Genomic DNA, 27,891 nt, shown 5'->3' with positions numbered 1-27,891 from the left:
CGGGGGGCTCAGCATCAGGCAACTGAAGTTTTCACTGTGCCTATTGCCCTGGTCCTTCTAGATGGCAAAAGTCTTAAGCTTGGGAAGTGCTGTTAAAGATGTCATTCTGTGAGCTGTACCCAGAATGACATCTTCAACAGCACTTCCCAAGCTGCCAGTAGCTAATGGAGTAACCAAGTGGGTTTACAAGTTCTAGATAGATAGTGTCAAGCTCATCCAAGCAAGTGGAGGGTATACAGTGACACTCCAGACTTTTGCTTTGTGAATGATGGCCTTGGAGGTCAGTCACACACTGGAGAATACATTGCCTCTGACAGATCTTGTTTAAGTGTAATTATGTGTCTAATCCAGTTAAATTTCTGGTCAGTGGTGACCCAGAATTGATGTTTTGGGATTGGTGATGGTAATGCTGTTAAAAGTGAAGTGGCGGTTGTGGATGTGAGGTACTTAAGATTTCCTTTTTGGAGATTATCATTGCCTGGCACTTGAATGGAGTGAATGTCACTTCTTATTGGCCCATGCCTGAACGCCATCTTGATCATGTTGCACATGTGCACAGATTGGTTCCTTATGTGAGTTGCAGCAAATGAAATTGAATATCCCAATTATCAGTCACCTACTTTTGACCTTATGGCTGAGAGAAGGTAATTGATGATGCGGCTAATAACTATCCTAAGAAATTGCTGCAATGGTACCCCAGGGCTGGGATGATTGGCACCAATAATCACAAATGTCATCCTTTGTGCAAAGTATGACTACAAGGTGTGTTAGTTTTCAAGTTGGTTCAGCATCTGCGGCAGGCTCAGACAAGCAATCATGCCCCGCAAGATACACAAAGTTCAGTTAGTGGTGTGACACTGAGCTCCCTTGTAATGGTCCTTGAATCTACTACCCCAGAGTCCTCTTGGTGCCCTTGCTATCCTCATTGCCACCTTCAACATGGAGTACTGAAAGTTTAGCTGAAGGAAGGGAATAAAACAGGAGACTTGTTTCCCATATGTAAAAGTGTCTGAGTCCTGGGGCACTATCTTCTGGCATTGTTGGTTTAAAACACTTCTGATCAGTCTGTCCTCCAAGTGGACAGGAGGATATCAATGGAAGAGTCTGGGATGTTGACTGAAATGTATGAATTTGTGAGTATAACCATGTCAGACAATTGCTTGACATGAGACAAATCTGTTTTGGTACATTTCCCAGATGTTAGTGAAAAAGATTTTGCAGATTCACTATTTTGGTCTGTGATTTAAAGAGACCGCATTTTGCATTTACATTCTGGACCTGGAAACTCAACTCCTTCCTCACTGAGTTGGCTTGAAATTTGCCTCTCCAGTTCATGACCCATATCTGTCCTCAAGCAAACTTTTGACCCTTCTCCCAGGCATCAATCACCCAAACTGGGTTGCCACATACTCTTCACTATTATTCCAACCAATATCACACTACAAGCCCCTAGCTGATACCAGAAGATACCAAAACTCAAATTTGTCTTACATTGGTCATTAATCGGTCTCTCAAGTTGGTCCTTTGCATGCTGCACTAGTGTAGAGATGCCAAGGTGGAGAAGATTGGTGGGCTGGAATGGAGGCCGAGCAAAGTGGGACCTGTGATTGGTTGAAGTATGGTGGTGTATTGGGAAGGGTTCTTAAGGTATTCATGGGATAATGACTATTACAGGAAGGCAACACACCAAATCATACCCTGTCCTCACTCAATATGCAGACATGCCACTTTCTAGCAGAACTCTGGACAATGATCAGGAATGGAAACTTCAAGTGATCTTCTCTCTTAGTGCACAACTTGATATACAAGATCAGTTAACTGAACATAGACCAGTGAATCAAAGTAGCTGCTGCTCTATTTAGCGAAATACTATTATGGGCAGCACAGTGGTACAGCAGTTGGTGTTGCTGCTGCACAGCTGCAACATCTGGGGTTTGATCCTGACCTCCAGTGCTCTGTGGAGTTCGAATGATCTCCTTGTGATCATTTGGGGTTTCCTATGGGGGTTGTGCTTTCCTTCCACACCCCAAAGATATCGGTAGGTTAGTTGGTTACTGTAAATTGCCCCTGGTTTAGATGGGTGGCAGGAGATTCAGAGGGAGCTGATGAACACGAGAGAGAGAATAGGTTGCAGAGAAGTAAGTGGGGGAATGGGACTGTGTATACCAGGGGGGCTGATACAGACTTGACAGGCTGAATGGCCCCATTCTGTATTGTAAGGAAATGTAGGAATCTTCACTGAAGCTCGGGACAAGAAGAAAAAAAGTTGTTAGGATTCTTAATTATTCTCAACTGAAAATACTGAAGATTTAAGTAAAATTTGAATGTGAAGCCATGCCTGACATAAAATGCTCAGAAGTATTGGAGTTGGAATAGGTCAATATTAAATGTGGTACTGTCTCTCAATTATTTTGGAAACTAAATTATAGATTGTCAAGCAGTGCTAAGACAAATGGTGCATTGGAAAGTGTCCAAAAGACATGTACATCTATTTTCTTGGTGAAGCAATGGAATACAATCATATGGTTTTCTGCTCTAATTGTAGAGCTTTATTGGATCTACTAAGCTCTGCATCAGTGTGTGTAATCTTGGATACCAAATTCAATAAGGGCTTTTGAGTGATTTTTATAGTTATAGAGAGAGACAGCACAGAAACAGATCCTTCGGCTGATCGTCCACACTGACCATCAACCACCCATTTACACTAATCCTACATTAATCCCAATTTTCTCATCAACTCCCCCCCTCCCCCCCCCCCCCCCCCCCCCCCCACTCACCTGCAAACTAGGGGAAATTTACAGTGGCTAATTAATGTATCAACACATTTTGGGATGTGAGAGGAAACCAGAGCACCCAAAGGAAACCCATGCAGTCACAGAACGTGGGAAAACTCCACAAAACAGAATTCAAGATGAGGACTGAGCCCATGTCTATGGTGCTGTGAGCTAGCAGCTGTACTAGCTCTATTATGCTGCCCTTTTGATAAACTAAGTAAGCTAATTTTAGTAGATTAAGCCAAAAACTTTTATGAACTATTTTGGGCCCTCATTAGAGATGCTAATCCAAAAATGGAAAATAGTAGCAAAATCAACCCATTATCTATGAGTTAGTTTCCTGTCAGAACAAATAATAAAGGCACCATCTTGATGACAGAAGAGGCAGCAACTCTCAAAGTCAAATGTTGAGTCTCCAGGAATTAATCTATGTTACTTAGCATAAAGCACAGGGAAAAAATCACAGTGGAAATTAAGAGGCATGTTCCTTTTATTTTCATTGAACACTTCTTGAGTGACAAGGGCACTTCTAATCTGGCCAGGCTACTAGTAGATGAGAGAGACACTAATCAGTCTTGACACATGGCACATTGTCTGACGAGTGAATGGGCAGCTGAGCATAAGTCCTCTTAAAAGGACTCCACAAACAGAGAACCTGTGTTTTTCCCATAAGTCATTGTTAACAATGATCAGACATTTGTGAAATCCCAGACATGTCGATGCTGCAAGTGATACCGGGAAGGAAGCTGGCCAATTTTAAAACGGAACACACCCCCTAAAAGAGTTTGAGCCATGTTAAGGGAGGACACCAAATATTTCAGTGTGACTGTTGAGAAGGGTAACAAGGACAACCATGGCCTGAGAGAATTGAGCTGTGAAGATAAACTTGTCATTTTGACATGGTTGGGAAGTACCAAAGCCATTTCTGTAAATTAAGAAAAAGCCAAGAGATTTGAATTTCCTTGGTTCTACTTTCCCCCAAAAAGGACCATCCAGTATTAGATATAATTGTGTTCAGCTGCAGTACTTGAGTGGCATCTACTCCCACTATCTTAACCTCGAGTGGAAAGATGAAGACTAATCTCCAGTTCAAATCTTTCCTATTCCATTTTGTACATCTGAATATATCTTTCACATGGTAGGCTTCTTCAGAAGGTCAGAGGGCATGGGATCCAGGGAGGCTTGGCTGTGTGGATTCAGAACTGGCTTGCCTGTAGAAAGCAGAGGGTTGTGGTAGAGGGAGTGCATTCAGATTGGAGGGTTGTGACTAGTGGTGTCCCACAAGGATTGGTTCTGGGACCTCTACTTTTTGTGATATTTATTAATGACTTGGATGAGGGGGTAGAATGGTGGGTTGGAAAGTTTGCAGACAACATAAAGCGGATAGTGTGGAGGACTGTTGAAGATTGCAGAGGGATATTGATAGGATGCAGAGCTGGGCTGACAAGTGGCAGATGGAGTTCAATCTGGAGAAGTGTGAGGTGGTACACTTTGGAAGGACAAACTCCAAGGTGGAGTACAAGGTTAATGGCAGGATTCTGGGTAGTGTGGAGGAGCAGAGGGATCTGGGGGTTCATATCCACAGATCACTGAAAGTTGCCTCACAGGTGGATAGGGTAGTTGAGAAAGCTTATGGATGTTAGCTTTCATAAGTCATGGGATCGAGTTTAAGAGCCGCAAGGTAATGATGCAGCTCTACAAAACTCTGGTCAGACCACACTTAGAGTACTGTGTCCAGTTCTGGTCGCCTCATTATAGGAAGGATGTGGAAGTGTTGGAAAGGGTGTAAAGGAGACTTACCAGGATGTTGCCTGGTTTGGAGAGTATGGATTATGAGGAGAGACTAAGGGAGCTAGAGCTTTACTCTTTGGAGTGAAGGAGGATGAGGGGAGACATGATAGAGGTGTACAAAATATTAAGAGGAATAGATAGAGTGGACAGCCAGTGCCTCTTTTCCAGGGCACCAATGCTCAATACAAGAGGGCATAGCTTTAAAGTAATGAGTGGGAAGTTCAAGGGAGATATCAGAGGGAGTGTTTTCACCCAGAGAGTGGTTTGTGCATGGAATGCGCTGTCTGGGGCGGTGGTGGAGGCAGGTACATTGGTAGAGTTCAAGATTGTTAGATAAGCATATGGAGGAATTTAAAATATGGGGATATGTGGGAGGAAGGGGTTAGATAGTCTTAGGTGTGGTTTAAAGGTCAGCACAACATGGTGGGCCGAAGGGCCTGTATTGTTCTATGAAAAAAAATCCAGGCCTGTGTATTCAGAAGAGGAGGGAAGAAAAAGAACAAAACAGAAAAAGGGAGTAAAATTTAAAACAGTAAAATAAAAAAATAAGCAGATCCCTTAATTCTTACCTCCAATACTCTGCCAGTAATAAATTTTGTACAGCGTTCACATTTGATTCCAAACTGGGAATGATAATCAGCCTCACAGTAAGGATTCCCATCTCTGCAAAAGGAGTATTTTGTTATATTTTTCAGCTGCAATTATGGCATTTGTATTAAGCAGATAAAGAGAGTAATTCAGACAAGTGGTAAAATGCAACCCCACAAACCCACACCTTAGCCATGCTGGGCAATGATTTCCCCTTTTCAACATGCTAAATAAATTATTGCTGATCCTTACTGAATATGTTGAAGAAAAGTTCTTAAAACTAACAATTGGAGGACGGAGGTCTTACTTTTTAGGTGACATCTGATTTATTATCAGAGGAGATCTGCTCAAAACCAACAACTCAGACTTTTTATATATGGAAAATTACCATATGTGTGTAACAAATTATACTTCTTGAACAAAGTGTACACTTGTGTGACACCAAATCACTAGACTATCAACTGAGGACTTTATTATTTTGGAGCTGATATCGATGGTCATAATTTCTGCCGAAGTTTATGTAGGTGCGTTTTATTTTAAGAGGAAAGCAAAAATTTATTTGTGCATGAGTATATATCAGGAGCCAATGGTTACAGTTCAAATGTGCAACAACAATCATGAAATTAGCTCTTTGGCCCCACCCACTGAATTACCACTATTCTTTAGATATTTTCTGTTTACTAAATGAAAATTATGCAACACAAATGGCATAAAATGTTTCACATAAACTCAGAGTTGTCACTTTATTTGTAACAGAAGTGAGTCCCTAAACTTATAAAAATTCCAGCCCCTTGTTTATTTGTTGGACTAATAATGCAAATCAAGTTTTATGGCACAGTGAACATAAAGATGTCTACTTTTAGAAATGGATTCACCAGAACATAAGGTAGATCAAACATAATGGATTGCCAGCTTTACTTTCAGCTAACATTATTATTAACATGGCGTACATCACACACTAATTATATTATACTTGCAGATGAAAACTGGAATTGAGTTTGAGTTGAATCTCAGGATTACTGTTTTACTCAATCAATATTCCTTTCATGAGTCATTTTTCTTTTATCTCATTTGAAGCTTCTGAAGATCAGACAGACCTCAGCACTTGTACATGCAGCTGCAACAATCTAATGAATGTTTATTACACAACCTATATTTGAAAACCAAGCCTGTGTGTCACGTACTGAACATACAGCTAGCAATAAAACCTACCTTAATGATAGCACATAAAATCTGTACCAAGCTCAGTTGCTAAACCTGGAAAGTTTAAAGATTTGGAGAGTAAGGCAATAATGCACAATTTTATTGTGCTGTTGCTATACATTAAAAACTCTTCAGCAAACATTTTAGTCGACATATTGAGGGAAATAAAGTGATGGCAGAAATGAATTATCCTCAGATTTTCATTTTGTGAATAAAACTGGAAATGATGAAGATGATTTTCAATTTCATCTGGCTGTAATCTAGTGCTGCAGATCATCCAAAAATTACAGGATGAATTTGGGTGGTTTAAGTAACATGGGCCATCCACTTCTTTAGTTTACCACCCATATCACTGTCAAAAATTACTCCCAATAGGGTTTTTTCAGTAAAATGATTTTTTTCAGTGTGGTGCATGTAGCTCAGTTCTAAGTCCATGCCAAAGTTGTGCCATTCATCAGTCACACTGGCTTGAGGTCACCCATTGCACCTATCCTCTTCATTTATTAATCTTAATCTATTATAGATGTCACATCTACTAGCCATTAATATTTTGCAATATTCCACTGAAAGGTTTATATTTCATTATGTAACATATTTCATTATGTAACATTAACTGTGTCTGATCTATTGCTGGATAGTTCCTGTTTAGGTTTCAGATTTGCAACATCAAACCTTTGGTTATGTGTTACACTAATTTTTAGTTTTCAAATCATCAATTCCCCTACCTGATTCACTCAACTGCATCTTTTTTTTCCTGCTTCTGATGCCCTGAGTAAATAAATTTGTAGAGTGTATCATGTGCAACAAAATTGTCACCATGATATCTTTGATAACCAAAATGTCTATGATTTTATTTTTAGTAAACACCAGAGGAACTGTCTCTATATCCCTTCTTCCCTTCTCCATCTCAATCCTTATGCCCTGTCCCACCAAACTATCAAGTGTGATATTTAAATAGAGAAGTGTTATTTTTGGGTTCAAAAATGTTAATCCTTAAAGGCATGCTCACTAAAATGTTCAGATTTAATCAGTTTGCTGCTTCCATTCTTCAAGAAGTTTGAAAGAGGCATGAGTTGAATAAACAAAAATATGCATATAAGAGATGTTAAGATTAACTCTTTATTTTTTATTTTATAAGGTTCTAAAAACTGAAAGAAATTGTTTTTGCTGTGATTGGCGGAATGCACTGCATCTTTTGATTTTGACATCGTGGCTAATTTTTCTAAAGCTTACAGAAATGGTTGCTAACTTTCATGTTGGCTTAAACATAGGGCAAGTAGATTTTTTTATACAGTTTGCTTTTTCGAAACTAGTGGCAGTCACAGGTATTGCTCCCCTTCAAAACAATCCATTTCATCAGACAGGCAACAATGAAAAAAGACTGATCATCACATTCAGTAAGCATGGTTCCAGGAAAAATATTAAATTCTGATCCTGACTCTGACAACTCATCATTAGCACTTCAGTATTTGCAGTCACTACATTTTTAATTATTTTCCCAGTCTGCACAATGATGTGCAAAAGAGGGTGTTGTTTGTTTATGATTATGGTTAACGTCCTACTAATTTGCTAAAATAATTAACAAGTCACAAGAATTTTATCTTTCATGTCATAATATTAATTGAAGGATGTTTTGTCTAAAATTAAACAATTTATTTGTGGTTCATTTCTCTATCAGCTCATTAGTAAAGTTAAAACTAATTCAACTATAAGATTATTCAATCATTTAGATTGTTATGATACAATTAAATTTGCTGTACATGATATACTTTATTTAGATATCATGGATGGGGTGGATGACACAATAAAGTTTAATTTTCCATTGATGACAGTTTAATTTTATCTCCAATATAATTTTGTTCCAAACTTACTTATCGCAAAAGACTGGTCCAAAGTAATGAAATACTCATGAAACACCCAGAACACAATTTCTTCCCACATACTATTGAAAACCATCTCTTTGGAAAAAGGTATTCCTCTTGTTTATAATCTTGTAAATATGAGAATAAAAAGCATCTATGATCTCTTAATGACTATCCTAAAAGATTTTATGAAATGCTCATCTATGCTGGGATTAATAGTAGGGGTTACTACTTTTTCTTAGGTATCATGGTTCTATTCCCTGTAGCTTCCAAAAAATATATTCTATATCAGCCTCAAAGCAGAGCAAGCTATTATTTTGTTTAATCATCCTCTGAAGCAGCTCCACAGAATTTCAAATTAAACTCTATTTCCAGACAGCTAAGACCTACCACTCAAAATTCCATCATTAGAAATGTTTTGTGTCTTCATGCACACAAAAAGAAATTGTTCTTTTCATCTTTATACTGGAGAATAACTTGAAGGGCAGTGCCATCTTAATTTCATTCTATTTTTCCAAGCTGCCTTAGGCAAAACTCCAGGAGATAAAGCACAAGCACCTAAGTATGTCCTTATGTGATGCAGCTATAGGAATTCGAACAACCTCTGAGGAAATTTACAGTGGGAGAACCATATGCAGTTTCTCCTCATTAATGTCAAAATTTGGGTTTTGTGATTTAAAAGTAAAATTCATTTTGTGATTACTCGGGAGATTAGAAGCAACTTTCAACTTTGGCTAGAATGGAAAGCAGGTGGTATAGATTCTATCCTGTTAACCACTGGGACATTTTCCTTTCTACTGAAGTCAATGGAAAGTAAAATTAGGAAGATGGGAAAATCGATGACTGATCCCACACTCCTAGTTTTGCATCCCAGAAAATCTGATACCTACCCCCTCATCCCTGCATCCTTGGAACAAACTGAACTTACTTGCAGATATATTCAGCAGATAGGGCTTTCCCACAAGTATGACACTTAAAGCAGCCCAGATGCCACTGCTTGTCTAGAGCTACCAATGATTGTCCATTTTTAATTTCCAAGCCACAGCCTTCACACTCTGCAAAACAAAAAATCAGAATTAGATGAGACTCAATTTCTGGTTAAAGGTTTTTCAGAATCCTGAAGAATATTTCATAAATAAAAGCAAAATATAATATGATATTCTTGGGGGATCATCCAGTGAGGCTGTATGGGGAGAACTTAGAAACAAGAAGGGGATGGTCACTCTGGATTGGATTATAGGCCCCGCAATAATCAGTGGGAGTTGGAGGAGCAGATATGTAGAGAGATTGTAGCTAATTGTAAACATAATAGAGTAGTATTAGTGGGAGATTTTAACTTCCCTGGTATTGACTGGACAAACCATAGTGTGAAAGGCTTGGACAGAGTAGAATTTGTGATAATAGGGTGACCAAAACTATATGTGAGACTTCACCAAAGTCTTATATAACTACAACGTAATTCCCCAACTGCTATACTCAATGCTCTGACTGATGAAGGCCAGCGTGACAAACACCTTCTTCACTGCTCTATCTACCTGTGATTCTGCTTTCAGAAAACTATGCACTTTTGCACTTCTAGGTCCCTCTGTTCCATAACACTCCCCACAGCCCTACCATTCACTGGAAAAAAAAGCATAGCGGTTAGTGTAACACTATTACAGTGCCAGCGATTGGGGTTCAATTCTCACTGCTGTCTGTACGGAGTTTCTATGTTCTCCCCATGACTGCGTGGGTTTCCTCCAGGTGCTCCAGTTTCCTCCCACATTCCAAAGGCGTACAGGTTAGTAGGTTAACATGGGTGTAATTGGGCGGCATGAGCTCATTGGGCCAGAAGGGCCTGTTATCGTGCTGTTGTAGCGACTCACCGTCCAAGCAAGCGAACCGGCTCGGCAGTTGGGTCGTGTGTTGTTGGAGCGGCGAGGCCCAAGATGGCACTGGGCCTTTGTCTTCCCCGAGCGATGGGGAGAACCTGCGCGTGGGAAAAGTTTGATGACGTAGTGCATACGTCATTTCCGTTTTCGGTGGATGGGAACCATTCCTCTTAAAAGGCCCACACAAGGCAGGAAAATCAGTTTTTTGTTTGGCAACTCATCGACTAGTGTCTTACTTTTGCATCGCGGTAGCAGCCGCTACATTGGTGACCCCGATGGTCCAAACGGATTTTGGACCCCCACAATGGACGACAACGCAGCAGCCAACGCAGTGGCGCTCAAGCTGCCCACCTTTTGGACGCTTCGACCCTGCGTCTGGTTCAACCAGGCCGAAGCACAATTCCAACTTCGGCAGATCACCTCCAACTCCACACGGTACTACCACGTGGTCAGGTCCCTGGACCAGGAGACAGCCGCCCAGGTCGGAGACTTCATCCAGTTTCCTCTGGAGGAAGGCAAGTACCTGGCTTTCAAAGACCTTCTTATTCACACCTTTGGCCTCTCCCATCGCGAGCGCGCCACCTGCCTGCTTCATCTCGACGGTCTGGGGGACAGATCCCCATTGACCCTAATGGATGAGATGCTGGCCTTGGCTGAGGGACACAAGCCCTGCCTGATGTTTGAATAGGCCTTCCTCGAACAACTACCCAATGACATTCACCTGCTGTTGGCCGACGCCGATTTCAGCAACCCACATGAAGTAGCCACCCAGGTGGATGTCCTGTGGAAGGCCAAACACGAGAGCGGGTCATCCGTCGGCCAAATCGCCAGACCGCGGGCCCGATGGCTACCTAAACCAGTCCCAGCAACCGAGCGACCACACCCCAGAAACACAGACGACGACACTGGCAACCAGCTGTGTTTCCACCATCAGAGGTGGGGCGCGGAGGCCAGTCGATGCCACCCACCCTGCAAGTTTCAGGGAAACGCCAGGGCCAGCCGCCACTGGTGGCTATGGTGGCTGTCCACCAACACGTTTATTTGGATGACATACTAGCTTGTTTGGGACAAGCAGTCCAGGCATCATTTCCTCGTCGATACTGGAGCAGAGGTCAGTGTTTTGCTCCCAACCAGCCACAACACTTGTAGCAGGCAACAGGGTCCTGCACTCAAAGCTGCAAACGGCACAACGATATGAACTTTCGGTACCCGTACAGTTCAATTACAATTCGGCGACAGCCGTTTTACCTGGAACTTTACCCTTGCCGCCATTGCCCAGCCACTCCTGGGAGCCGATTTCCTTTGGGCCCACAGCCTGTTAGTCAACCTGCGAGGGAAGCGGCTAGTGCACTCCAGAACTTTCCAAACCTACTCCCTGGGAGAAGCCAACCTACCAGTCCCGCACCTGGACTCCATTTCTCTGTCTGGCCACAAATTCACCAAGCTCCTAGCTGAGTTCCCATTGGTGTTGGCACCTCAGTTTACAAATTTGATGCCCAAACACGGGGTGCGGCATCACATCATTATCACAGGGCCACCCCTTCATGCCCGAGCACGATGACTACTGCCACACAAGCTCCGCCTGGCAAAGGAAGAGTTCTGCCGTATGGAGGAGCTGGGGATCGTTCACAGGTCAGACTGCCCCGGGCCTCCCCATGCACATGGTCCCCAAAGCCACCGGTGGGTGGAGGCCCTGCGGCGACTACCGCAGGCTGAATGACGCCACCACCCCAGACCGCTACCCCGTCCCTCACATCCAGGACTTCGCGGCAAACCTACGCAGGGCCCACATCTTCTCCAAGGTGGACCTCATCCAGGGATACCACCAAATCCTGGTCCACCCTGACGACATCCCCAAAACTGCACTCATCACTCCATTCGGCCTCTTTGAATTCCTTTGAATACCGTTTGGCCTTAAGAACACCGCGCAGACTTTCCAGCGGCTGATGGACATGGTAGGCCGCGACCTGGACTTCGTGTTCATTTATTTAGATGACATACTAATCGCCAGCCGTGACCGCCAAGAACACCTTTCCCACCTCCGCCAACTGTACTCCCGTCTCAGTGATTGCGGCCTCACTATCAACCCGGCCAAGTGCCAATTCGGACTTGACTCTATCAATTTCCTCGGCCATAGAATCACCAGCGAAGGAGCAACACCCCTACCCGCCAAGCTAGACGCTAACCGCCATTTTGCCCATCCCAACACGGTCAAAGGCCTGCAAGAATTCCTGGGGATGGTCAACTTTTACCATCAGTTCATCCCTGCAGCAGCCCGTATCATGCGCCCTTTGTTTTCACTGATGTCTGGCAAGGGCAAGGACATCGCCTGGAACGACAAGGCCGCAGCTGCCTTCATTAAGGCCAAGGATGCCCTTGCAGACGCCGCAATGCTGGTACACCCTAGGACAGACATCCCAACTGCCCTCATGGTGGACGCATCCAACACCGCGGTCGGTGGGGTACTGGAACAACTAATCGAAGGCTGTTGGCAACCCTTGGTGTTTTTCAGCAGGCACCTTAGACCACCCAAACTGAAATACAGCACTTTTGATCGGAAACTTCTAGCACTGTACCTGTCAGTCCGGCATTTCTGGTACTTTTTAGAAGGCAGGCCTTTCACCGCTTTCACTGACCATAAGCCTTTGTCTTTCGCCTTCTCCAAGGTCTCTGATCCCTGGTCAGCTTGTCAGCAGCGACATTTGTCCTACATTTCTGAATTCACAACAGATATCCAACGTGTCTCCGGAAAGGATAATGTCGTTGCTGACGCGTTTTCCAGACCGACCACCCACAGCCTATCCCTGGGTGTAGACTACACAACCCTGGCTGACGCACAGTAAGCCGATGACGAGCTGCCGAACTACAGAACCGCAGTCTTAGGCCTGCAGCTCCAAGATTTCTTAGTCGGTCCAGGTCAGCAGACCCTCCTTTGCAACGTCGCAACCGGTCAGCCCCGCCCTATAGATCCTGCAGCCTGGCGGAAACGCGTTTTCGACTCGGTACACGGGTTGGTGCACCTGTCCATCAGATCAACTGTCCGACTGGTCGTCAGCAATTTCATCTGGCATGGCCTGCACAAACAGGTCAGTGAGTGGGCCAGGACTTGTCCGCACTGCCAGACATCAAAAATCCAACAACACACCAAGGTCCCGCCACAGCAGTTACAGCCTACCTGTAGAAGGTTCGACCACATCCACGTTGACCTCGTTGGTCCTCTGCCAGTTTCAAGAGGAGCCCGGTACCTCCTTACCATCATGGACCGGTTCATGAGGTGGCCAGAGGCAACCCCTCTATCCGACATCACGATTGATTCCTGCGCCCGGGCGCTGCTCACAACTTGGATCCTGCGTTTTGGTGTTCCGGCCCACATCACTTCAGACAGGGGCGACCAGTTTACCTCCAGCCTATGGTCTGCATTAGCAAACATGTTAAGGACACAGCTGCACACCACCACGGCCTACCACCCTCAAATGGGTTGGTAGAACGTTTCCACCGCCATCTGAAATCAGCCCTGATGGCCAGCCTGAAAGGTCCTAACTGGGTCGACGAACTGCCTTGGGTCCTGTTCGGCATACGCACTGCCCCCAAGGAAGATCTCCACGCTTCATCAGCTGAACTCGTGTACGGTGCGCCCTGGTCGTCCCAGGGGAGTTCATACCCGCCCTTCGGGGGCAAGAGGAACAACCCACGGCAGTCCTGGAAAGACTGCGCGAGAGGCTCGGCAGCTTGGCACCAATTCCCACTTCGTGGCATGGTCAAGCCCCATCCAGTGAGCCCAAGGAACTACAAGACTGTAAGTTCATTTTCGTTCGCAAGGGCACACCCCGGGCACCATTGCAACAACCATACGAGGGGCCGGTCCGGGTCATCAGGAATAATGGGTCCACCTTTATTTTGAACATTGGGGGCAAGGAAGAAGTCTTCACGATGGACCGCCTCAAACCGGGCCATTTAGATCTACAACAACTGGTTGAGGTCCCAACACCACGACACAGAGGTTGACCTCCTAAGCAACAGCTAGCATAGCCTGCGAACGTTGGGTACCGTATTGCTGGTTCTGGGGGGGTGGGGAGGGGTTGTGTAGTGACTCACCATCCGAGCAAGCAAACCAGCTCGGCAGTCGGGTCATGCGTCGTCGGAGCAGCGAGGCCCAAGGTGGTGCTGGGCCTTCGTCTTCCCCGAGTGACGGGGAGAACCCGCGCGCAGGAAAAGTTTGATGACATAGCGCATACGTCATTTCCGTTTTCGGTGGGCAGGAACCGTTCCTCTTAAAAGGCCCACACAAGGTGGGAAAATAAATCAGTTTTTTGTTCTGCAACTCATCGACTAGTGTCTTTCGCATCGCAGTAGCAGCCGCTATACTGTATAAGTAAAGGTTAAAGTTTAAAAATTTACAAAGTCCTACCCTGGTGTGATCTCCCAAAATGCAATGCCTCACATTTTTCTGGATTGAAAGCCATTTGCCAATCCTCAGCCCATATACCTAGCTGATCAAGATCCCCCTGTAATTTTTCATAATCTTCTGCACTGTCCACAACACCACCAATTTTAGTACCATCCACAAAGTTATTGAGCATGCCTTGTACATTCACATCCAAATTGTTTATATAAATTAACAAAGCAAAGGTCCCAGCACCAACCCCTGTGGCATGCCCCTCGGCACAGGCCTCCTCATAGTGTTGTACATCTCTGAGATATTCTCCTATTCTCATCCTGAAGACAATAAATCAATTATTCCATTAAATGTTGGCATTGACTTTCAAAGTTTGAGTAGATATTGGATCTTCTGAGTCACAGAAGATGCACAAAATAGTTCTGTTTTTCATATCATTAAGCTTCAGAATTAAAAGATTAATAATATTTCTTAAATTATTAATCTGTTTGAATGATCAGATAGCCCACCTGAGTTTTATATTTCCTTCCATGCCCAAAAGTCATGATTTGATAGAATTTGCAACCCAGTTTTGGTAGGGAAGTGAAGAAGAGAAAGATACACCATAATACTGTCGAGACAACCGATCTTGTCCCACAGATCAATTAGAGTACACATATTGATGGCAATTTCTTACTACAATATTCAGCTATTTTTGCTGAAACAGTTTGTGATTGGCAAGTTAGCTACTTCTGGTGGTTAAGTCCCTTAGTTTTGGAACAACTGTTAGCAGTTTGCCACATCTGTACAACTGTGGCCAAAGTAATGCATAATAAATCATAAAAAATCTGCAAAGACGTATACAATCAACATAATGAAATATACATAATAAAATAGCAAAATTTAAAATTAGAATAAATAGGTTTGAGTGACTAAGCAAGTCCACCTGCTGTTAAAATTAAGAATGCATGGTAACATGCCAGACAGTATATAAAGAATGGCAATGGATTCCCAAATTATTGGGTCCTTCCAGTGGGTCCCCGTTATAGTTCTGACAGGACATCAGAAACTTCACAGGTGACATGATAGCTGGATGCAACATAACTTGTATCACTGAGTTTGTAGGTCTTATCAGAATTATGCTTCCCTGTCTCAAGAAAGTCATTTGGTGCAGGAGATGGTGGAACCTGGAGTGGGAGTCACCAGGAATTACAATGATGGTGGACATTGGCAGAAGCAGCACCACAGGTGTGCCCTGGCATTTGGGTATTGATCTGCTTTCTCTCTCTCTCCTGTAGCTGTCGTTGACTGCCTGGTCATAGAGCTGTAGAGTTGTACAGCAGAGAAACAAGCCCTTTGGTGCACCACATCCATGCCAACCTTTTTGCCCATTTATGCTAATCTCATTTGCTGCAATAAGTCTTTATCCTTCTATGCCTTACCTATTCAAATGCCTGTGTAAATGTTACAAGTGTAGTAATTGTATCTGATTCCACCACCTCTGGCAGTGAGTTCCATGGATGATGAAAGAAGTATAGAGAAAGATAAAGCAAATTCAGGCTGCTTATAACAAGTCTTGTGTTGTAAATACAAGCAAGAGTCATGCAAGTTACTAAAGAATCATGGGACAAGTGAAAATTAAAATGAGAAGCAAAGAGAAAAGATCAGCTGCCAGGTTTTGTCCTCTGATCTGTGTTGTGGTCATTGCTTTTGTTGATCTATATTAATGTCCTAGACTTCAGCATGTGAGCCACAATTTCTAAATTTATGGATAACACAAAATTTGGCAGTATTCTGAAATGTGAAGAGGATATTGATAAATTGCAGCAGGACATAAACAGGATGTAAAATGGACAGATGCTTGGCAGATGAAGTTTAGTACAAAGAAATGTGAGGCGACGTATTTTGATAGGACAAATGAGGAGAGGCAATATGGAATAAAGGATACTCTTCTAGATGGGGTGCAAGCACAGAAGGATCTGGGATTATGGATGCACAGGCCATTGAAAGTGGCAAAGTAACTTGAGAAAGTGATTAATAATGCATGTACAATTCTGGGCTTTACCAATAGAGGCACAGAATGAAGAACAGGGAAGTCATGCTGAGCCTTTATCAAATACTGATCCAACTAAATCACTGTGTTCATTTTTGGTTGCCTCATTATCAAAGGATGAGTAGGCCTGGGCACACAGTGGCAGAGCCAGTAGAATTGCTGCCTCACAGCTGCCAGTAGCCTGAGTTCAATCCTGACCTCTGGTGCTGCCCACGCAGAGTTTGCACATTCTTCCTGTGACCACATGGATTTCTTCTTGGTGCTCAGACTTCCTCCCACATACCGAAGGGAAAATTAGGGTGGTGGGGGGTGGTGGAGAGAGCAGTTATGAGATTGCTCCGAGAGCCAATACAGAAGTGATAGGCCCTTCCTCTTTTTATATCATAAGGAAATTTTGAAAAATGCTAAAGATTTACTAGAATGTCTCCTGGAATAAGGGATTCCAGTTACAAGGATAGAATGGAGAAGCCAGGACTGTTTTCTTTAAAGAAAGCAGAAGGGAGATCTGATAGGAGGGTTATGTAATAGGAAGGATCTGGACAAAGTGGATAGTGAGAGGTGCTTCTCCACTGGTGGAGGAATTGAGGGTTAGAGGTCACAGGTATAAAATAAAGGAGAAGGGAATAGTGACATGAAGAAAAACCTTTTTTACACTGTGTGTGGCTGGAATTTGAAATGCACTGGCCTCATGTGATGGAGCCGGTATTGACATGCACAGTGGAACAAATAGCCTCCTTTTGTGCTGTAACAGATCTTTGATTCTATTCCATGGCAGGCCCACTTCTACCTGTATTATATTTAAAATGTCTGACAGAAGTATCTCTTCAAGGATGAATCTTAAATGTTCCACAAGGCAGATAATTGACCCCTGAATAAATAAGTAACCTTCAAAAGTATTCTGTCGATGAGTAGCGATAACCAAACATACTTACTTATAGGAGATTGAGCTGACACATGTTTTGGATTGGTGTTCAGAGATTGAGAACATTTTTGGCAAATGCATTCCTTTCCATTAAAAGTCACCCGGTCTCCAGGAGGAAAGGGCTGCCTAAAGTGTTTAAAAAAAAACAGCTTTACCAAAATAAATTTAAGTCAGTAATAGCATTTATTAAGTACCTCCATTGGAAAAGTCAACTTTAAAGCTCATCAGTCAACTCTTTATAGATCTTGTTTTAAAGATTCCTTTTTTCCAAGCAAATCACTTTTTAACTTCAGAAGCTACCTTGATGATCCCAGGATTAAAACCTGGCTCACTCATTCTTATGATCGCAATGGACAGAACGTATTCCTAGAACTTGGAAAGAAGTGATCATTTAATACAAACTCTTAAGAGATCACTTGGCACTAATGGTTAGTAGTGGCAGAACTGCAGCCCAAAAATAATCCTATCATTGCACAATTAGCTCGACCACAATCTCCAATTCTTCCATACTGATGTACAGGTACATGGATATCAAACGATTAGAGGTATATGGGTCAAATGTAGGCAAATGGGACTAGCTTAGATGGGCATCTTGGTCAGCATGGACAAGTTGGGCAGAAGGGCCTGTTTCCGTGCTGTATGACTATGATACTGGACAATATAGCATGTACAATGCCTCAAAAACAGAGTCCATATTTATTTGTCATATTTTTATTTTCTCATGATGTGGGGCCCATCATGACTATGCCAACTCTCAGAGCATTCCCATCATCTTTGTTCTCCCATCTCCCACTTATTTTCAGGTAACCTATTCTCATTTAAATCATTTCAAACAGAAGCCATTTAGAGTGAAATTTTGCAATTAAAGATTTTACAATATGATTGCCATCTTGAAACATTCATTACCATGGTTTATTTATCTACCAAATGTTCCAATGCACCAAATTACTCAAATACTTTTTTTTAAAGTATTCCATTGGATACATTTTCCTAAGTAACTGAAAAATCTAATGTTCAAAATATGGCTTGCAATTAATTTAAATCATTGTCTCTGCCTTTTAAGAAAGGGATGAGCCTTGCAAAACAATGCAGCCCGCAAAACAATGCAGCCTGCAAAACATCCAATGCCACTAACTATTTTCAGCTTTATTCGACTGCAAACAATTTTGGGGCTTCAGATTGCTGACTATAGGCCCACAAGACTCTACTTGGCTCACCATAGTTCATTTTAACCTTTCCAAAGTAAATTACAGAATCATCTTCTGCTTTTCGTGACTGGTGTTAAGAGATAATTTAAGGGATCAAAGGTTTAGCCACTAAAAGTCTGACAGAAAGTGGTGGAGTTAGTGCAGAATTGCCTTGGTCTTTTTCTGTCTGAAATTTGCAAAAGGACCTAGAGATGCATATTTAAGGACACTCCAATCAAAAATAGGTATTGGTTAGCTTGCAGAATACATGCCCGCCTGAAAATTATATCAGCTGCATTGTGGGCATTAAATCAGTGTGACTTCCTATCATTTATACATTGCTGGCCATTCATTTTCTATCAAGAAGCAGGTGATCTGCTGCTGCAAACTCTCACCTTTATGTTTGCCTGAATGAATGTATGTCAACTGAAGGCACGTTCTGCAAAATAAGTGCATGCAGTGTGTATGCTTTCCCAGAATGCACTGTAAGTATACAAGATAGCCAATGCGCACAGTCATTATTTATTTAATGGCACAAATTGGATGAAAAACTTATAATTTGTGACCTACATTATTAACATCCAGTTCAACAAAGAATACATCTAACCTGCAGCATTTAAGATGTCACCAGGAATATTGTCAAAGTCAAGTTTATTGTCACATGTAAAAGTACATGTATTCACAGGGTCAATGAGAAGCTTACTTGCAGCAGCATCAGGGGCACATAGCATGATAGACACATTATTCACAAGAAAAACATAAACATAGAAATAAAACATAGAATAGTACATCACAGGAACAGGCCCTTCGGCCAATGATGTTGTGCCAAGCTAATTAAACTAGTAATTAAATGCCTAACTAAACTAATCCCTTCTGCCTACACAATGTCCACATCCCTCCATTGTCTGCAGATTCATGTGTCTATCTAAGAGTCTCTTAAACACCTCTATCATATGTGCTTCCACCACCACCACCCCTGACAGCCCATTCCAGAGAGCCACCACTCTCTGTGTAAAAACTTGCTCCGCACATCTCCTTTGAACTTACCCCCTCTCACATTAAATGCATGTTTTCTAGTATTAGACATTTTGACACTGGGAAAAAGATACTGGCTGTCTACTCTAACTATACCTCGCATAATCTCATAAACTCTATCAAGTTTCCCCTCAGCCTCTGCCGCACCATAAAAAACAAGTTTTTCCAACCTCTCTTTATATCACATGCCCTCTAATCCAGGGGGCATCCTGGTAAATCTCTTCTGCACCCTCTCCGAAGCCTCCACATCCTTTCTATAATGGGGTGACCAGAATTGACCAGAGTCCCAGATGCGGCCTAACTAGAGTTTTGTGAAGCTGCAACATACTCTTGAACTCAATGACTCTTGATTCTTGAACTCAATGCCTCGACTAATAAAGACAAGCACACGATATGCCTTCTTTACCACCTAGTCAACCTGTGCAGCCACTTTCAGGGAGCTATGAACTTGAATCCCAACATCCCTCTGTACATCAACACTGTTAAGAGTCTTGCCATTAACAATGTACTGTCCCTTTACGTTTGATCTCCCAAAGTGCAACACCTCACATTTGGCTAGATGAAACTCCATCTGCCACTGCTCTGGCCATATCTGCAACTGATCTATATCCCACTGTACACTTTGCTAGTCTTCCACACTATCCACAATACCACCAATCACTGTATCGTCTGCGAACTTACCAACCCACCCATGTACATTTTCATCCAGGTCATTTACATATATATCACAAACAACAGAGGTGCTAGTACGGATCCCTGCGGAATACCACTAGTCACTAACCCTCAGCCAGAATAAGTCCCTTTGACCACTATGTCTCCTACGGGCAAGCCAATTCTGAATCCAAACAGCCAAGTCACTGTAGATCCCATGCATCTTAATCTTCTGGATGAGCCTCCCATGTGGGACCTTGTAAAACACCTTACTAAAATCCATGTAGACAACACCTACAGCTCTACTTTTATCAATCACATTCGTCACCTTCTCGAAAAACTCAGTCAAGTTCGTAAGACACGTTTTGACCCGCACAAAGCCATGTTGACTGTCCCAGATTAGGCCATAATTTTCCAAATGTTCATAAACCCTATCCCTAAGAGTCCTCTCCAGTAGCTTCCCTACCATTGATATGAGACTCACTGGTCTATTGTTTCTAGGATTATCCCTATTTCCTTTCTTGAATAATGGACAACATTAGCTACTTCCCAGTCCTCAGGGCCCTTGCCTGTGGCTAGAGAGGACATGAAGATCTTGGAAACAGATCCAGCAATCTCATCTCAGTTGCTGACTCTCTCCACTGCTGATCGACCAATGTAGACTGGTGCATGTTCACCCTCCTTCCCATCCTGAAGTCAACGATCAATTCATTAGTTTTAATGACATTGAGGAAGAGGTTGTTGTTGTGGCACCACTCAACCAGAAGACATATCTCACTCCTGTATGTTGACTCATCATTACATGTGATTTGTCCAACAGTGGTGTCGTTGGCGAATTTGTCTATGGCATTGGAGCTGTGCATCTGTGTATCGGGAGTAGAGCAGGGGGCTAAGCACACAGCCTTGAGGTGCACCTGTGTTGATGGTCAGCAAGGAGGAGGTGTTGTTACCAATTCTCACTGATTGAGGTCTGCTGATGAGGAAGTCAAGGATCCAATTGCAGAGGGAGGTACAGAGGCCCAGTCCTAAAGCTTGAAAGTAGTTTGGATGGGATGATTGTCTTGAACGCAGAGCAGTAGTCAATGAACAGCAGGCTGACATATGTGTTCCTGTTGTCCAGATGGTGCAAAGCAGAGTGAACTGCCAGAGAAATCACATCTGCTGTTGATCTGTTGTGGCGGAAGACAAACTGAAGTGGATCCAAGTCATCTCAGAGGCAGGAGTTGATTTGCCCTAAAACCAACCTTTCAAGCACTTCATTACAGTTGATGTAAGCTCTATTGCACTGAAAATTTTTATTACTTTAAACTTTGGTATAGATTGAAGTTACTGTGAACTGATGATTGCGGTTACGGTCCTATGCAAAATATGATGGAGAAACAACATTGGTGTTAGGGTGAATCAGTCCAGTTTCCCGGTGGGCTGGACTTCTGCAAGTAACATGTGCATTCCATAAGAACGTAATATATAGGAGCAGAATTAAGCCATTCGACCCATCGAGTCTGCTCCATCATTCAAAAATGGCTGATTATTTTTCAACCCCATTCTTCTGCCTTCTCCCCATAACCCTTAACACGTTTACCAATTAAGAACTTATCAATCTCTGCCTTAAATAAATCCAATGACTTGGCTTCCACCTCCCTCTTTGTGACCCCTCCATGCAATCAACTTGTAATGTTTACCTGAAGCATCCCTCCCCCTAACCTATGGCCTAACCCCACCATTGACCACTAATTATCCTCTTGGTCCACCCACAAACTATTTACATCTGCTTCTCATCTTATCCCACATCCCTAGTAACCATTGATCTCCCAGTTTAACCCCTGCCATAATCTCTTCAAGACCAACACTGCCATGATACCAAGCAGACAATCAGAATTCCTTAGTGACTCTACCTGTCTCACAAGATCATGATCCCTATCTACCAGAGTCTGAGCCTCCCCCTCATCTCTCTAGCCTCTCCCACCACCCAGTTATGCTGCCCACCAATCCAGCCATTCCTGAGCTGGGCATAAAGAATTTCTTTTGTGCCCTCTGCAATGGTGCAGAATATGAAGGAAAGGCCGAGTGTGCAGTTGGATTTTGCAGCAGCAGATCTGGCACACATCACCTATTACTATGCCCTTACAGGCATTATTCAATTTCCAGACAGTCAGCTCATTTCAGTTTCTGCATTACCACTGGCTGCATTGACATACGAACATAAGAAATAGGAGCAGGAGTAGGCCAACTGGCTCGTCGAGCCTGCTTTGCCATCCAATAAGATCATGGCTAATCTGGCCGTGGACTCAGATCCACCTACCTGCCTTTTCCCCAGAACCCTTATAAGGCAAATACTTCTCTCTTCCAGAGATCTTTCTTCCACTTCTTTGCCTGCAGCAGTCTTTACTTGCCCTTAAATAGACAGTAAGACCTTCTGTTTGAGACAAGGATTGTTTGGTGCTTTACTAGATAATATCAATGAGCTATGGCACTTGTTGTGGGAACACTGTAGATATAAAACGTATGTCACTTTATGTAATAAAGTTAAATTGTCCGCTGTGCTTTTGCAGGCTAGTATACTGACTTACATTCAATATTTATCATCAGGTATTATATTCATTCTATGCTAGCTTCCACAATTGTTATATTTGGAAAAGGCAATAAATCTTCCTATTCAAATGTTTGTGAAATAATTTATGTTACAAAAGCATGCATTCAAAGACACTGTGGTAATCTACAATGCCTTCCTTCTCTAGTATCTTCAAAATTGGCATGCATATACTATAGCATGATGAAAAAGCTGCCTTTTTGTCTTTCTACTGATAAATAAATGATGAGGTTTCATTATGTTACTTATCCATGCACCAGATGAATAGGACTTTACACAGCAATGACGTAATACACATATTAGAGGAGAGAATTTCAGCTATATCCTTAAGGCACTCTGCAGAAAGGTTCATACTGAGAAGAACCCAGAGTCTTCACAATGTGCATAACACATTCATTAACATAAGATACTTTGATGAGATGGAATCCTCAGACTGTTAAAATTATTGCTCAGATAAAGGTGGGAAACGGTGTTCCATTGGGACCAGCTGAGGCCACAGTCTGCATTATCTGCACTTATAATTTTGACTCAGAAATTGGAAATATTTGCCCAGAAATGTTAGTGTATTCAACTAGGCTCATTATCAGACACCAATGATTATTTTGGCTTGCAGTAGCATCTCAGAGAAGACTGACAAAAAGTTCAGGGGGGTGGGTGGTTGAGGAAGGCCCTATTGAGGTAAAGGGGTTAAGTGCACATCCAGCAGCAAGAAGCTGATATTATTGGACCTTTTAAGGCTACAGTTTGCAGAAATGTCACTGCCAGAACTATTGCTAACTATAACCAACCATAACATAATTCCATGAAGCAATGCTGCAACACAAGTGTGCATGGATGCTAAACAGCATGCAAAAGACAGAAATCAAAATGCAACTGGTCTGAAAAGTAAAAAGGTTTTTTTCTCTCTCCTCCTAATCCAACTGGCCCACACCACCCTATGACTTACCTCTCCCCCACCCTCTCCCTCTCCATCTGCCCGTCACGCACACACTCCTCCCACTGGTTCCCCTCCCTACCTCCTTCCCTTTATTCCATGCTCCACCGTCCTCTCCTATCATGTTCCATCATCTTCAGCCCTTTGTCACCCACCTATCATCTCCCAGCTTCTGATATCATTCCCACCCTCATCTGCCTATCTTCTCCCCCTCCCCCCCCCCCACCTGGATCCATCTATCAGATGCATGTTTTTGCTCTGCCCCTTTCCTCTACCTTTTTATACTGGCTATCTCACCCTTTCTTTCAGTCCAGATGAACGGTCTCAACCCGAAATGTCGACTGTCCATTTCCCTCCATAGATGCTGCCTGACCCACTGAGGTCCTCTAGTGCCTTTTGTGTTGGCCTGAAAAGTAAACTGTTTCAATCTCCATAGAAGCTGTCTGATCTGCTGAGTATTTCCAGCATTTTCTGTTTATAATGCAATCCAACAAACAACCAAAAGATCAGGAAAGTAGAGACATAGCATCATATAGCATAGAAACAGACCCTTTAATCCATCATGTCTATGCCATTCATCAAGTACCTATCTATCCTAATTCCAGCACTTGCTCTGTCACCTACTATGCACTGGCAATTCAAGTGCTCATCTAGATACAATTTAAACATTGTGAAAGTACCTGCCTCCACCACGCACTCAGCCAGTGAATCCTGATTCTAACCACCCTCTGGGTTCTTCCTCAGATCCCCTCTAAACAACTTAACCCTTACCCGAAATCTATCCCTTCTAGTTATAAATAAATATGCTAAGGGAAAAGGTTTCCTACTTTCTAACCTATCTATGTTCTCATAATTTTGTATAACTCCAGCAGGTCCTCCCCTCAGGTAAATAGTAAATAATTTAGATATTTGAAATTCTTTAAATGTTTAATTCAAAATGTTTTAAAGCGCAATTTTTAGTTTTGGAATTTTGTTTTTTTCTACATTGTTTAGGGTTTTAATTGCTTTTGTGTGTTTTTGATACCCCTGAAGGCTAGAAGGCTAGAAATTGGATTGGAAGCATTTCCTTTGAACACAAGCATAGAGCCTCCCTGAAAAATGTTTAAATTGGTTGGAAAAGCCACTGTCATTGTTCCAACCATAAAATAACTGCTCAGTCCCAAGGTATGACTTCTACTGCAGGGAATCATTGTGACTGCCAGTCTTTGCCAAACGATGTGTGGGGAAGGTCACCTAAACTTAAAGGACCTCTCTCCATGACAGCCAGGGACCACTGCAAGATGCTGGGTGATCAGTGAGAGAGAGATTTTAGTTTAATGCATTAAAGTACATAAAATAATTGTAAACAAAGATGGGGCAAGGGATAATGGTTGTACAAATATTTGACCATTGGATACCAGTTTATCAGATGTAAGCAAAACATGGGAGACAACTGACATCCTTTAATTTTCATCTCACTAGGGATTTCAGTGCTTTGTGCTCTGTCTTCTATCACCGATGTTTAATAGTCATTCTGCCAAGATGAGAGGACAAGTTTCAGTCAGAAAGGGGTCAAGAGTACAGAACTGACAATGTGATGTTGTTAAATGTGTATCTGATACTGTACAGAGATCAGGAAACTTAGTATAGGTCCTGACCAGGATTGCACATTCCAGTTTCATAAAGGACACAATTTGATGTGGAAATAATTGCTAAAACAATTCCCCTAGGTAGAATTGATTTTAGATTGCACAGTGCAAAAAAAAACAAATACTGGGTAATCCAATTTCTGGCATCAGTCTTTTAAAGTTCAAGCAAAATCATGGGGCAGGACTTATTTGCACCTCTCTTTCCACCTCCATCCATATGAGCCCAACATGCTTGGGACATGCAACGAAGGATCCAGCCAGTTCCCTCCCACAAGTTGTCATTGCTCAGGTTGCCTGAGGTAACTTTGGAGCTTATCTGGAAGGCAGTGGCAAATGTGGTCACCTCACTGCTAACAGCAAATTCTAATTCATTGTCTTTACTATATCCAACTTCCCTTTACTCTTCAAAATCCTTTTATATGTTTTCACCTCCCAAATCCACAGTCATCTTCCTCATAGCTATGAACCACTCCAATAAGAAGTCTGTGCTGCCAAAGCACTGAAAAAAACTGTAAACAACCGTCCTACTTTTACACACATTTTAAATTTTAAAATGGTTTACACACCACTCTGCTCCAATGTCTTGCCTTTGTTGTCTGCTGAGTGGAACTACCTTCATCTGATTCCAAGTAACAGCCTGTCTCTCCAAGCAATTGCTTCTCTGCCGACCCTCAAACCATCAGCTCTGCAGCACCCAAGGACCTTTCATGGCCTCCTCCTATTTCATAACTGCAATGAATGCGGTTATGAAACAGGAGTTTCATAATGAATTCATTGAATGGATTTGAAAACTGATGTGAGATTCCACACCAATGATCATAATACCAATCTCTACTACATAAAAACAACAGAAACCAAGAAATGGGAGAAGGAGTAGGCCAGAGAAACAAAGGACTGCAGATGCTGGAATCTAGATAAGAAACACGATGATGTTGGAGGAACTCAGCAGGCCAGGCAGCACCTGTGGAGAAAAGCAGGCGGTCAATGTTTTGGGTCAGGACCCTTCCTCAGGACTGAATACAGGAAAAGGGGAAGGCCAATATATAGGAGGGAAAAGCAGAGCAGGGATAGGTGGGCAAAAGACGGAGGTCGGGTGGGCACAAGGTGTTGATAGGTAGATGCAGGTAAGAGATAGTGATAGGCAGGTGTGGGGGAGGAGGAGAGAGCAGATCCATCGGGGGAGGGGTCAAAGGTAAGGAGAGAAAGGAAAAAAAGGTAGAAAAAATAGCTAGGCAAGGAAAGAAGAGAAGCATGCTGGGGGGGGGGGGGTGGTTGTGGGGAAGGGGTGAGAGAATTCAATGTTCACACCATTAGGCTGCAAGGTTCCAAAGGTTCCAAGGGGGTCGAGGAGCCGGACAGCAGAGGACATCACAGCGGTGGTGATCGAGGAGGCGACCTTGCAACCTAATGGCATGAACATTGAACTCTCCCATTTTAAGTAACCCCCCCCCCCCCACCGCCCAGCAATCTTCTTCTCTTCTTCCCCTTCCTAGCCTCTTTTTTTCCACCTTTTTTTCCTTTCTCTCCTTACCTTTGACCCATCCCCTGGTGGATCTGCTCTCCCCTCCACCCCCACACCTGCCTATCATTATCTCTTACCCGCATCTACCTATCACTGCCTTGTGCCCACCCCGCCTCCCCTCTTTTGTCCACCTATCACTGCTCTGCTTTTTCCTCCTATATATTACCCTTTCCCTTTTCCTATCTTCAGTCTTGAGGAAGGGTCCTGACCCAAAACATTGACTGCCTGCTTTTCTCCACGGATGCTGCCTGGCCTACTGATTTCCTCCAGCATCATCGTGTTTTTCAGAAGAAGTAGGCCATCCTGCCCTTTGAGCCTAATCAACCATTCATTAAGATCATGGCTGATCTTCTACCTCATTTTCATTTTCCAGTATCATCTCCTTTGATTCCTTTAATGTCCAAAAATCTATCAATCTATGTTTTGAACAAACATGGCTCAGCCTCCACAGCCTTCCAAGGCAGAGAATTCCAAAGTTCACCACATTCTGAGTAAAAAAATCTCAAAGCAAACAGTTTGTCCCTTATTCTTAAACTTTGCCCCTGGTCCTAGACTCCTAAGTCAAGGAAAAATGCTCTTTTCTTGGAGCTTGTCAAGCCCTTTAAGAATTTTGTATGTTTCCATAAGATCTCCTCTCATTCTTCCAAACTCCAGAGAATTAACTGACAGTCTACTCAATCTCTCCTTGAGTAGCAAACTGCCATCGCCAGAAATAGCCCAGTGAATCTTCACTGCACTCCCTCCAAAGCAAGTTCATCCTTTACAGTCATAGATTATAGAGTTATACAGCACAGAAATGGGTCCATCTGCCCACCAACCATTTTGTCCATCTACACCTACATCTACATCTGCCTACATTAGACCTGTATCCTATTCCGCCTGGGTAGTCTCCAAATTGATGGCAC

General features: G+C 42.9%; 1 protein-coding gene across 1 annotated transcript in view; it reads right to left on the bottom strand.

The window, feature by feature from the left end:
• ablim2 (actin binding LIM protein family, member 2) overlaps positions 1–27,891 on the bottom strand; it is a 257,969-nt gene that overhangs the window by 128,688 nt on the left and 101,390 nt on the right. The window contains exons 4-6 of the mRNA XM_052036314.1: positions 17,450–17,565; positions 9,147–9,273; positions 5,135–5,228 (exon numbers count right to left, since the gene is read on the bottom strand). Of these exons, the coding sequence (XP_051892274.1) occupies positions 5,135–5,228; positions 9,147–9,273; positions 17,450–17,565 (337 nt within the window). The remainder of the gene's footprint in view (positions 1–5,134; positions 5,229–9,146; positions 9,274–17,449; positions 17,566–27,891) is intronic.

The sequence above is a fragment of the Pristis pectinata genome, chromosome 2 (assembly GCF_009764475.1).
Source record: "Pristis pectinata isolate sPriPec2 chromosome 2, sPriPec2.1.pri, whole genome shotgun sequence".
In the NCBI taxonomy this organism is placed as follows: domain Eukaryota; kingdom Metazoa; phylum Chordata; class Chondrichthyes; order Rhinopristiformes; family Pristidae; genus Pristis; species Pristis pectinata.
Note: the sequence above shows the minus strand (reverse complement) of the source record. Positions and strands in the feature narration are given on the sequence as shown.